The sequence below is a fragment of the Micropterus dolomieu genome, linkage group LG02 (genome assembly GCF_021292245.1).
Source record: "Micropterus dolomieu isolate WLL.071019.BEF.003 ecotype Adirondacks linkage group LG02, ASM2129224v1, whole genome shotgun sequence".
NCBI lineage: Eukaryota > Metazoa > Chordata > Actinopteri > Centrarchiformes > Centrarchidae > Micropterus > Micropterus dolomieu.
In genome coordinates, this window is record NC_060151.1 from 26,762,423 (window position 1) to 26,776,116 (window position 13,694).

General features: G+C 39.6%; 1 protein-coding gene across 1 annotated transcript; it reads left to right on the forward strand.

Moving 5' to 3' along the window:
- Nucleotides 1-1,808: 1,808 nt before the first annotated feature.
- LOC123967362 lies at nucleotides 1,809-8,616 on the forward strand. The gene is made up of 4 exons (XM_046043441.1): nucleotides 1,809-2,041; nucleotides 3,967-4,437; nucleotides 4,610-4,720; nucleotides 7,578-8,616. Exons 1-4 carry the CDS (start codon nucleotides 2,028-2,030, stop codon nucleotides 8,614-8,616), a joined length of 1,635 nt encoding a protein of 544 aa, XP_045899397.1. The 5' UTR covers nucleotides 1,809-2,027.
- Nucleotides 8,617-13,694: the final 5,078 nt, after the last annotated feature.

Here is a 13,694-nt window from a genome sequence, read left to right on the forward strand (position 1 = left end):
AAGCATGCTTATGCAATGTTTGTATAAAACATTGGGCATAGCAAGCACAACAATTTGGAATCTTCTGAAAAAGAAAGAAACTACTGGTGTACTGAGCAACAGACGTCCAACAGGTCGGCCAAGGAAAACAACAGTAGTTGATGACAGAAATATGGTGAGAGCTGTGAAGAAAACCCCCAAAACATCAGTAAGTGTAATCACCAACGACCTCCACAGTGCAGGGTGAAGGTATCACAATCCACTGTTGGAAGAAGACTCAGAGAGCAGAAATATAGAGGCCACACCACAAGATGCAAACCACTCATCAGCAGGAAGAATCAGAAGGACAGAATGAAATTTGCAAAGAAGTGCAGAGATGAGCCGCAAAAGTTGTGGAACACAATCTTATGGACTGATGAGACCAAGATTAATCTCTGCCAAAGTGATGGAGAAAGAAAGGAACTGCTTATGATCCGAAGCATACAAGCTCATCTGTGAAGCCTGTTGGAGGTGATGTCATGGCTTGGGCCTGCATGGCTGCTCCTGGATCAGGCTCATTAATAATTATTGATGATGTAACTGATGATGGTCGCAGCAGAATGAATTCAGAAGTGGACAGAAACATTTTGTCTGCCAATTTACGGAGAAATGCATTGAAACTAATCGGGAGGAAGTTTATCATGCAGCAGGACAATGACCCAAAGCACACTGCCAACAAAACAAAGGACTTCATCAGGGGGAAAAAGTGGAAGGTTTTAGACTGGCCAAGTCAATCAGCTGACCTGAACCCAATAGAAAATGCATTTCACCTCCTTAAGAGGAGACTGAAAGGAGAAACACCCCGAAACAAACAAGAACTGAAAGAAGCTGCGGTAAAAGCCTGGAATAGCTTCACAAATGAAGAATGCAACAGTTTGGTGATTGTGATGGGTCGCAGGCTAGAGGCAGTTATTGCAAGCAAAGGTTATGTAACCAAATATTAAATATAAAAAGGTGATATGTCCTAAGTTGTTTAACACATCTAGACGTGAATACCAGGAAATAAAAGATGAAATTCTGAACTCTTGTCTCATACCTCATCTTAAACCCAAATGTCTTCAGTGAACAACAAAAACAAAGGAATTTGCCTTTTGGAGGGGACTGTAGTTAGGGTGACATCACAGTTGTCATATTATCTCCTTCCTAGTGTCCTCTAGTATCATTGGTACACATGTTATAACATTTTACTGTACCAACTATGTATTTGTGTTCATATAATCACTAAGAGCATCACAAAAAAACGCGTATGTATCTTTCAGGACCTTCGGCTCACTCGCACCTCGTCCTTATAATAAAAACACTGCTTTAGGCGCAACAAAAATCAGACGGCGGCTGGCTTGACCGCGTTTCGCATTCGGCGGCTCAGTTACCTGACTGCAGGAGCCGTGAACTTAACGGTTAGGGACCGAGTGTCTTTCTTTAGTGTCTTTCTCATCAGCAGTTGGCACCTTGCATGTATTTCTCTGCGTCACATGACTTGGAAGCTATTGAAAAAACAGCACTTTTTTTTCAATAAATTATGAATAAATATGAATATAAAGTCGAATATGCATTCAAATCAAATATGAAGCGGTGTGTCTCATTTGGCTAGTGCAGTACTACAATTCGGCATTTGTTTGAAGTCCCTGCGTCACATGAATCTATTGAAATAAATAATGATTTTCCCATAACACTGTTTTCACAATTGTAATTTATTGATGGTCCCTAAGCTAACCCCCCTTGGTTAAAATCGAGCCATCAGAGGTGAGCTAACCGCACTTATACAACCGTCACTGGGTGAACTGCTCCACTCCACTGAGTTAGAGAAAGTGAAACCTAAACTATCGCAGAGCCGTGTGTCGACAAGTTAGATTTGTTTACAAAATTGCTCACCAAGTGGTGATTTGGTGATTTTAGCAGATTTAAGAGAGTTGCAGATAGCCTACACCGTAAAGGATCAGACTTATATTCTTTTTATTAAAATTTTAACAAGGCTGTTATAGGAGGCATACCAAGAGGAGAGAGGAAACATGTCTGCATTGAGGTAAACATTTGGAATCTTTGGAATGAGTTGTGACTTTGTCTTGACCCTGATCTTGCTACAAATATTTCTCGAATTATAGTACCATTATTAATAGGCTATTATTAGACTGTAATTGAACATGTTATCAATAGTGAAGTAGAAACAGGACCAGAGGTGGAAAGTTATGAATTGTTACTCACGTTACTGTAATTTAGTAGTTTTTTGTGTACTTGTAGCCTACTTTTACTTTTAAGTTGCCTAGTTTTCTTAAATCTGTCATTTTACTTTTACCTTTTTGTTTAAAAACTTTTTTCTTTTTAGTCATATCCGTTTCTGAGTAAAAAATACTGCAAGGAAAAACTCGAGAATACTCTTATTTAACGGCTCTGGCTTCAAGTGCAACAGAACAACATCTTTATCATGCTGCGCAAGCTGTGATAAAACTGTTGTAAACTATTGCATGCTGCTGCAGCTTCACAAGTTGAGTTTTATTTCGATGTAGTCACAGCAAATGAAATCTTTTTGGAAGTGAGACCGCTCACATTCATCAAAAATGCACAAGACAACCGTCATTTTCAACAGTTTTCTGACAGCGGGCCAGTTTGAAATATGGCAGTGATTAATTCAACAGTCAGAAGCAGACATAGTGAGCTGCTAGATAAAGAGCCTCCACCTTCTCAGCCAAGTAACTCCTTTCACTTTCGCTGTTCACACTCATGTTCTGTGCAGCATACAGTCAGATCATGACTGCTCAAAAAACATGTTAGGTTTCTTCAGTCAGTGTATTGACCAGACCGTGACATAAGATCTGGAGTTGGTTCCCGGGCGCTGCACAGCGGCTGCCCACTGTTCCCATTGAGGGATGGGTTAAATGCAGAGGATGAATATCGCAACATGTAGGCCTATGTGTATGTGACAAATAAAAAAGTACATACAGTACATTGTAAAGTTCACATAATTATGGAAAATACCAAATAACTGCCCTACAATAATAATTTGTTTAGCTGCCCCTGACTTCTGTGCCATGTGGTGTCAAAAGGCATCTACTGTTACCACCAGTAACTACAGGTGGCTCATGCACGGGCAGCTGCATAATAGTGTCAAAACCAGTTGATTAAAGTACAATCTGTCTGGCACAACATGTTCCTCATACTGTATAGCCTTCCAGGCTGCTGGACAGGACAGGTTTAAAAAAGAAAAGAAAAAAGAAGACTAATAGAACCAAAAAATACACATTTGAGGATCTGGAACTTCTGAATTGTTGGTAGTTTTGTTAAAAGATTAGGCCTACTTGAACAATTAGGGCCCCTGTCCACTAAAGCGTTTTTTTCTGACACCAGCATCTTTTTTTCAATTCATTGCAATGAGAGCGTCGCGTTTTTACAAGCTGGTAAAAAGCGTGATGAGACGCTGCTTGCGTCACTGTCACTTTTTGCTCAACTGTCCAATCACAGTGGAGGAGGGGCGTGACAAATATCACACCGTAACCGTATCCTAATGTACTTTTTACATTTGATACTTTTAAATATTTTTAAAGAAGGTACTTTGTATGTTGACTCAAGTAGAAATTTAAATTGAGACTTCAACTTTTACTGGAGTAATATTTAGCAAGGGTATCTGTAGGCTATATTTACTCAAGTATAGGATTTGTGTACATCCACTACTGATTTCACTGCAAGTTTATTGTATTTCATTTATTTTCTTTCATATGTTATTCTAATAATTCTACCCTGTTTTGTTTTTGTTTCAATGGTTTTGCCACCTTTTGTAAAATAAAATAAAAAGTTTTTTTTACATGAGAATTTGAAGCAATTTTTAGGATATGATGTTACTAGTAATTTTAGACTGACTCACCAATAAAAGAAGGAAGAACATCATTTTCGTTTGTTATGATGTGTCACTGCCTAGACAGAGATTAATCTACACAATTTTGATTTGTGTTACAGGAAGGAACTACAGGAGGCCTTGTGCCACTACACCACAGATACGATCAGCTACATTAACAAAGTTAAAGAATTCTGTTGGGACCTCCCTCAGTGGACGAAAGCAAGGATGACAGAGTTGAAAAAGATTAAGGAAAAAATTGAACTACAAGATTTGACTTCTGTACTAGCATACACTCTGGGAGGCCTGAAGAAGCTGGACTGCTTCCTGGATGCAGTGGAGAAGCTGGCGGTCACCTCACTTCATGTGTTCAAGGAGGAGAACCAGGTGTTACACCTGCCCCAAGAGATCAGCTGTGAACAGGTTCAGGTTCTCATCTGTTGTGCACGGCTAATCTGCCCACAGCTCCTCGAGTTTAAAAGAGATGCAAGTGTCTTCTTCCGTCCCAAACTTCAGAACGTGGAAGTGCTGTCCTATCAGCTGGACAAATACATTCAGACCACCCAGAAAATCTGTGACAAGCTAGAGAAAAGGTATTTAGGTCTTATTATTATATTATTTGCACACACTAATCTGAAATAATTCATTAAAAACCAAAACATTAAAGGAAATGATTCATTTAAAGAATAAATATTTAAAATAATGTCAGTAGAAAATGCCATGGTGCTTTATACAAAATATTATAAGTAATTGTTCCCTTTTTAGTGATATTTCCATGAGAATAACAACAGAAACGCTGGTAGACCTCGATGTGGATTCGTCTGTAGATGACATGCAAAGGATGCTTCATCACATTAATCAGCTTGAAAATATTAGGTAAGTATATATTCACATAGAACTCAAAACAAATTTTACGTAGTTTAATTGCACAGTGTAGTGTAGCGGGGGTCACTCGCTTAAAAACTGCAGATGTTGGTTTCGGCTGTTTGAGTTGTTTGATAGGCTGCGTCATTAACAAGCAAGCGGATCACCTGCTGCCGTTATAACGGATCGCGGGTGGAAAAATATGGTAAAAAGATGACAGCGTAGTCTGTTGAAGCCTCCCTCCACTGCTTGTTTGGGTGGGTGATGTGCAGGCTGATCAACATCCCGCCCCTCCTGTGACTGTATGTGTATTCAGAGCCAGTGAGCAACGGACTTTCCAACTAATAATAAAATAAAAACTGCTTAACGTGCAATAAAATAATTGTCGGCGTTAAATAATTAATGCGTTAACGCTGCCTGGCCCTAATAGATTTACTGACCAATTATAAAAATGGTGGTGAATTAAGAAATGTTTGTAGATAGATTATATATGTGTGGTTTCATTATTTGGATGGTATTACTGCAAACAATGACAAATATTTTAGCCAAAATCTGTGTTCACACCATGCTTTACAATTACAGAAGTTCATTTTCTCAGCAAGAACAGGTGCTCTGTGGAGCTCATTAGGAGTGAGCTTTTTCTGTTCATAGTTTGCTGTAGCAGTTTGAAAGACAAACAGCTACTTAGTGCTGCAGGAGTACTGTACTTCTGACTAGAAATCATTTATAAAAGGAAGTAGGCCTACATGCTCCAATACTGCACACAAGGCTCACTACTTCTGGTCCACTGATGTTCATGATGTTCATGGAAAATCCTTCAATCAAATCATATCAAAGCATTTGTTTTAGTTTATTTATAGCAAATAAGTTGATTTAATAAGTTAATAAAATACAGTTCACAGCCTATTTTTTTGTGTTCACACATTGTTTACTGACAATATCACCACCAGTCTGTTGAGTTATGATAGAGAGAGACAGAGATCTGTTCACACTGATTTCAATAGCAGATTGCTTATTATTACGTCCATTGTTATCAATCTTAATACTTTCCTGAAAACACGTTTTAAGTTATGTTAAATTATTCTACCGCGATAAAGACCATGTGTTCCAAAGCGGCGCTTCTCCTGCTCTGCATACAAAGGCACAGCTCCCAGATATTGCACAATAATCAAGATAGAGATCTCACTCTAAATAAAGAGCGAAGGCAGTAAAAGTAGAGCCACAGCTCTCTGAATTGTCACGCACTTTGGACACTGCACAAAGGACTTAAACATCACTTCTGTTTTCCCTTAGGTGGTGCTAGAACACCCGCCAATTATACATTATGTCCCAGTACTTGAAGTGTGTAACACAGCATGAAAATTTCATGTAAATGACATGACAATTGTCACACACACTTCCTGTTGTCAGTAGCGGGCGCTATGGCTATAATTGACTGTTGGCATGTAGATGTGTTCATGGCAGGACCGTTTTCAAGCATGTGTAGCTTGGTAAAGATTTGTGAATGTACAGTTACAACAACTTCCTCTGTCATGGTGAGGCTTTTAACTTAGCAGCCACAAATGAAAACACAAGTTCTACAACATAGAATCATCAATGTCTTAAAGGTTAAGTGTGTAAGTGACATCTAGCGCTGAGGGTTGCGAATTGCAAAAAAACATCTCACTCAACCAGTGCTCCTCTCTTATCGTAAGGCTGTTAGCAGTGAAGTGTTTTCTGGCTGATCATAACTTCCAGCTGTACCGTTTTATTTCTAATAATAATCAGCTGATTGTCTCACGAACGTAACCGACCCATTTACGTCCACGTGTAAGCCAAAGCCTGGAGAATAACTAACGTTACATGACAACATAGTTTTTCTACCAGGGCATTAAAATGTAAAGTTTAGCTGTCTGATCTCTATGCTGTAAGTTCCCGTTTTATTGCCAATTAATCAGCTGATTGTCTCACAAACTAGCCAACATATTTTTGTCCAGTTGCAAAACCAAGACACAGTTGGAGAACAAAGTTAAAAATTAAAATGCAACTATATATTTATTCTACCAGGGCAGTAATAGTTTAGCTGCTTTTCTGAGCTTCTAGGCTGTAGTGTTTTATTGTCAAATAATCAGCTGATTGTCGCATAACATAACCGACACATTTATGTACACAAAGCTAAAGCCTGGAGTATAAATAACGTTACATAACATTACAATCCAACTACATAGTTTTTCTACCAGGGCAGTAAAATGTTAGGTGCTTCCCATGCTGTAAGTTAAATTATCGTTTTATTGCCAATTCATCAGCTGACGAATGTAACCGACAGACATTGACAAGGGAAACAGTCACTTCACTCGGTGATTATGGCCAGCTGCTAGCTAAAGTTATCCAACAACAGTTTGCATTTGCATGGCTGAAGTTGCACTAACTTGTCCAGCAGAAAACAGACAATAGCCTTTATTTCTGCTGTCATCTGTCTGCATCTGTGCCGACTTCGGCTGGCTTCATCATGTTATTCCTTCACAAAGGGGGCCATTTTGCCACGCCCATGCACAAGACACATTTAACACGTACATTTTCACCCCGTTCGACGTGTGTGCAAAGTTTTCGGTGTTTTTAAGCACGTTTAGGTTGTCAAAAATGTGAATCATTTGCAAAAAAATAAAATAATATTCCTTCAGTTTCAATAGGGTCCTCGCTCGTTTCTTGTGCGGGCCCTAATAATACAAAAACACGAAGGTGATTGTTAAAAAATAAGAAACATAGCTAAAAGAGGCTTAAAATCTCCAAAGGGTGAATCCCCCATTTTTACATTTGACAAAGAATTTAATAAATTAACATAAAAAGTATTGATTAGCAGAGCTTTCATTTTGTCTCTGCTCTCTATCAGGATGGACCAGCACTTCCGGATGGTGTTCTTGTTCCAGGAGGAATCGTGTTCTGGCTTCATCAATGAGTTCAGCAAGCGACAGCCCAGGATGCTGCAGTTTCTCAAAGACCTGGAGGAGAATGCTGTCCAGCTAGACAGGATGAATAAGGGGGCAAAGATCTCTAGTGTGGCAGGCAGCTCTGTGGGGGCAGTTGGAGGTGTGCTTTCAATTGTTGGTTTGGCATTAATTCCTGTGACAGCTGGAGTGTCTCTAGGTCTGTTAATAGGTGGGACAGCACTGGGAATTACCAGTGGGGTCAACAGCGCTGTCACCACAGCGACAGAGATCAGTGTAAACTATGCACATCAAAAGAAAGCCAGTGAAGTCTTCCAGAGCTTCATGGAGGATGTGCAGATTCTCCAGGATTGTCTGGAGGAGGTGAGCAGTCAAACAGTCAATGTAGAACCAAGTGTGATCAATGTTGCTGTGGGAGTAGTCAAGGTGGGTATAGGCACGTATGGTGTTGTGAAAAACACCATTCGTTTGCTTGAAGATGTGGATTCTGCTGCTAAGTTGTTGAAAAGTGAAGAGCTGATTGCAAGTGCTGGCAAGGTGGCGGCCCAGGAAGGTAAATCCTTACGTAACGTGTCCAGGGTGGCCTCAGATATTCCAGATATTGGTCAGGCAGCAGTCAAAGGGTCCCTTGCCCTCTCCAAGTCAGCCAGGGCCGGTTTCATTGCAGCCAATGCTCTTTTCCTTGGCCTGGATATCATCTTCATCTGTAAAGACAGTGTCAGTCTGGCCAAAGGCAGCGAGACTGAAGTCTCAAAGTTCATCAGAGCCAGAGCTGCACTTTGGAGCTCAGAGATGGACTCGTGGCAGAAGATCCATGACTCCCTGTGCAAAGGTCTGCTGGTGTCAGAGAAAAACAGAGCTGTCCTGGAGACGCCATTTTATACTGAGATGGAGCTGAGGATAGAAGCAGAAACAGAAGCAGAAACAGAAGCAAAACTGAAAGAAAAATGGTTTTGTTCACTGTGCCTTTTTGCTTGTCTTTGAACTATGTTTAGATCCATTTTATATAAAAATCCTGCATACAGCAGAAAATCACTGATCATCCACAATCATTCCAGCGTGTCTTTCAGGAATTTTTAGCTGCGATTCTTAAGACATAAACCATTTCACTCTTAACATTTTTTAATGATTATATAGCCAGCATGACTTTTGTTCCTTGTCAGATTTTATATACCTTAACTTTTGCTATGATTAAGATTTCTTTAGTATATATGCATATGACATTTAGTAGTGAATACTTAATCTGAGAATCATTGTATGTTGGCTGTTAACCTTAAATCTACATTTACAGATTATCTCATTATTTTTAGATAATCTTAGGGGTCAACCAATAATCGGCCTGGCTGATTATCAGCGCAGATATTAAGCATTTTTCCAATAATATGCATCGCTCTTTTTAAAATCAGATAGCAGAGATAATTAATTAATAAAAAAATGCGCTCCTTTGGCCCTGATGCAGTCCCCTTTCTTTCGTGTATACGCCGACACCGAGCCACCAGTTGCGCAGAGGAAGACTGGCGCTTCACACACACGTGACGGGCGGCTGTGGCTCAGTAGGTAGAGCGGCCGTTAATCGGAAGGTTGGCAGTTCAATCCCCCTGGTTGCGTGTCGAATGTCCTTGGGCAAGATAATGAACCCCGAATTGCCCCTGGCGGCTGTTCCGCCAGCATATGAGTGAGTGTGAATGTTACTTTCCGTTTGAGCACTTAGGCTCAGTGTATGACTGGTGAATGCAGACGTAGTGTAAAAGCGCTTTGAGTGGTTGGAAAGGCGCTATACAAGTATGGAGCATTTACATAACATGCGACAGTTTAAAAATATGCAAGAATATATATATTTATTTATAAAAACTTCTCGAGACGGAATTCCGGCACAGAGTCGGAGAACTTTAATCCCTGAGTTTATGATAATTTATCACTCATAGTGTACAAAAGTTATTTGCTATTTATAAAGAAATTTTGACACCAAGATTAAAAATTTTACAGCAACTGTAAATCGGGTCCAAATATCGGTCTAATTAGTTGCTAATAATCAGGATTGGCCAGGAAAAAAACATATTGGTCTATCCCTAATTATATTATCAATGCCTTTATCATCATATATTATGTGTTACTTTTAAATGTTTGCTGTTTTCATTACAGAATGTGACAATTTAGAACATGTATTACAAAGTTATGGTGCTGGGGTACCTATCCTGATCATCTTTAAAATGTTTTATTGTTGCAATTCTTTTTTGCAATGCTAATTTTACAATGTTATCTTGATTCATTTTCAGCAAGCTCTTCTGCATCCCTGACTTGATAAAAGAGCTGTATTATAGTTAATTAATCCAAATAAATGAAAACTCTGTGCACATGCATTAGCATTTACAATAATAAACAGTAACCTCATGTAAACCTGGCGTGTTCCTCATTCTTTAAAGGTTCGGTGTATAAGTTTTAGTGACATCTAGTGTTAAGGGTTGAGAATTGCACCCCCCCTCCCCTATCCAAGCTAGTAGTATAGCTACGGTGCCTGAGACAGGACAAAGATGTCATCTATGAGATAGCAGAGAGTTGCCAGTCAAGAATTGAGGTTTCTTTAGATAGATATATTAAAAATTATTAAATGTGTTTTGTTTTGGTGTGTATTTCTCCTGTAGTTCCCCTTCGAGGGAACTCGAACTGCATCGGTGACGACACTATGGGAACGCCTCTGGGCGTGGCAGGGCTGAAATCATGAATGAAACTACTCCAATCCTATTGGCATTGCTAGAACGGTAGCGTGTGATGGCGTAACTGGAGGCGTATATAAGCACGCCGTCACACCGGACACATTAGCTCTTTGCTATGAAGCAAGGCACTCCAGGCGGGGCATTCTCTAGGTACTTCCCTTCCCCCTCTTGCCGTGCAGCTGCAATTAGTAATGGGCAGCAGCTGCACCTGATCCCCCAATCAGTACCTGGAGGATAAGAGAGCAAGGAGAGTTCAGCAGTAGGACTATGTGGCTGGTCTTGAGAGGCCAGCGTGTGAGACTGGTCCTGTAGGGACCAGCCTAGTTGGCTGCTGACCAATGGGTCAGATTTTGGGCCTTGGGTGCAGCAGGAGTGGCGCTGTGTGGAGCTGCGTACTTGGGTGCAGCACGAGTGGAGCTGCATGCTTGGGTGCAGCACGAGTGGAGCTGCGTGGAGCTGTGTGCTTGGGTGCAGCAGGAGTGGAGCTGCGTGCTCGGGACTAGTGGAGCTGTGGGCTCACATACTCCCCTTGGAAGAGGGAAGGCATTAAATGTGGTGTTAATTTAAGTTGCTAGTTGTGTGTTTTGGTTAAAAGCTATATCTCCACCTTCTGTTAATAAATATCTGTTTGCACATAATCTGTTTCCTGTTTCTTTAGACCCGGTTTTCATTTATTGTTACTCCTCTCTCCACCTCTGGGCTTGAGCCACGTGAGGATGTAACAACCACTGACAGATAACAGGACAATATAAGCCTCACTGTTTCTGCACCACAGTCCATTATAAACCACATAATACATGAAGTTTACAAAGGCATAGGCAGGTGAGAATCAAGGCTCCTCTCATTAGATAAGCATGCAAATCTTACCAAGTCTTTTTTTATTTTAATTTTTTAAATATAACAAATACAAAGTACTACTGACAGCCATAATTTCAGCTTGTGGTAAAATGTTTTTTAATGGGCATTTAGCATGTGAAAGTACAAATTACACACACAGTGGGACATAATATCCAAAAAACACTTTTTTTTAAATGCAAATTTGGAAAGTATTCATTAGTCACTTGATAGTCATATGGTCTTGTTTATATATATATATATATATATATATATATATATATATATACACATTTATTACCATTAGCAGTAAAAAGAAATACATGTTTTCCACCAGTGCAGTAAAATGTGAAGTTTAGCTGCTGATCTGAGCTTTTCTGCTGGTACCGTTTTATTGCCAATAATATTCATCATCTGTTTTTCTCAGGAAGGTAAAGGCACATTTCTGTTCATGTAACAAAACCAAAACAGAGCCCTCAAGAGAGATTAACTACATAAAACAAATCCAACAACATATTTTTTCTACCAGGTCAGTAGAGGTTTAACTGTCTGATCTGAGCTTCCAGCTGTAAGCTACGGTTTTATTGCCAATTAGTGTTCAGCTGATTGTCTGAGGAACATAACTGACAAAGCCAAAACAGAGCGCTGGAGAGAGGGTAACAACATGAAATTAATCCAACTACATATTTTACACCACAAGCCAAAGCCAGCACTGGAGAATAAACCAATCCAACTAACCTCACATGATTTTTCTACTAGGGCAGTAAATGTTTAGCTGGGTGCCTGCGGTTATGTAGATAAAAATGTCTCATTCTAAGGTAATAAAAACATAATGGTTCATTATGTAAGGGTGCTTTGTATGTTAAAAGTAGGGGAGGGATGATGGAGATCTTCATACACACAAAAACTTAAAGGTTAAGCTTTATTGTCATTACACAACACAGACTTGCATGATGCTGCACAAAGACAAATAAATCCATTGTTTTGTCCAACCAGATCAGACCTTTGGTTATTGCCATCAAGCATAAATGAGGGGCATGGTACAATATATTGTACTTTCATATCATTAGAATTCATTATCTAGGCACCATGAATGTCTGTACAAAAGTGGCAATCCATCAAGTGGATGTTGAGATATTTCACAGAATAAGTGAAAGGTTTGACCTGCACTAGAAGGATTCATCCTTTGGGCACCATGACTATCTGTACAACATCACATTGGTACACACAATAGTTGGTGAGACATTTTCACTAAAAAATAAAAAATAAACAATAAAAAAATAAAAGTGAACCTCATAGTGGCGCTTGTGGCCCCTGTGTGTTAGTAGCCGTCTACGTTCTGAGCTGTAGGATTGCCTGCCGAGGATTGGACCAGATGACTTTTTGACTCCTCCTGCTGTCTGGCTGGGCTCGATGATGATTGGCTTGGCTGGTGGTGGATTCCTCCAATCGAGTGAAGGCATTGACAGCGACTGAAGCTAAATAGAGTGTGTGCTTGTCACTCAAGGCAGCTGTGATTTTCATTGATCGGTTTGCCTCGTTGTGTCAGGGTGTCTGAGAATACTGTGACACAGTGTGTTGTTTTGAGATAATTGATGTTAATCTTGTTCATGAAAATAGGGCACAGGGTCAGCTTCAAACTGATTTCGCTACATCTGCGTAGTTGTTTTGTGTTCGTTTCAATAGGTCTAAGGGTGCTGCTCTCTTTGTGTTATGATTTTGAATTTGTTTGTTGTTTTCGCTACCTTGCATAGGTTAAGCTCGCAATCTGTCTCAGTAGAGATTTCTTTTTGGTTATATTGTTTTCATTGGTTTAAGCAGCATCCAATCGGCCCTTTTTCTGTTACAGTTACAGTCAACCTTACCCTACAAATAAATAACTTTTCTTTAGAGAATCTAACTGGTTTATGTTGTCTTCCTTGCCCACACCAGCCAAGTCATAACAGGATTCAGATGATTGCCAACAGGATTCGTTATCCAGGAATTATGAATTTTGTATAAAACGTGGCAGTCCATCAAATAGATGAGATATTTTACAGAATAAACAATAATAATAATAATGATAAAAAATAAAGGATTAAAGAATTGAAAACTGTCTTTACCTTGGCATAGTTGAATAAAAAGAGTTAAGTACATGGAACAGACATACCGTGAGCCTCAATCTCCATTGTTTCCTCCTTCATATGTGAATCTCAGTTATACAAAAAAAAGTCCTATAAGTGTAAACTGGGATCATTAATGTTTATGCCTCATATTGCCAAAATGGCATGATCCCTGTGTCGCTGCGAAGATTGTGAGATTGACAGTCGAATCAGGCTCTGCCCATCGAAGCATCGAATCTTTGACTAATCGGGATCAGCCCTAGAACAAACTATACAATTTACTCCCCTCTCTTCTTACTGATGTATTGTAAATTAAATCTGTTTTTGATAAAGCAGCCTTTGGTTCCAGTTTATACTGGTGCTTGTGTATTGAGTAGCATTTGGTCACCATTATATCAATTATGTAAATCAA

Bases quoted from the DNA above. Each gene is read 5' to 3' on its own strand.
- LOC123967362 (XM_046043441.1), top strand. The intron at 4,438-4,609 runs GTATTTAGGTCT...TTCCCTTTTTAG, and splicing joins TGTGACAAGCTAGAGAAAAG to TGATATTTCCATGAGAATAA. The intron at 4,721-7,577 runs GTAAGTATATAT...GCTCTCTATCAG, and splicing joins AATCAGCTTGAAAATATTAG to GATGGACCAGCACTTCCGGA.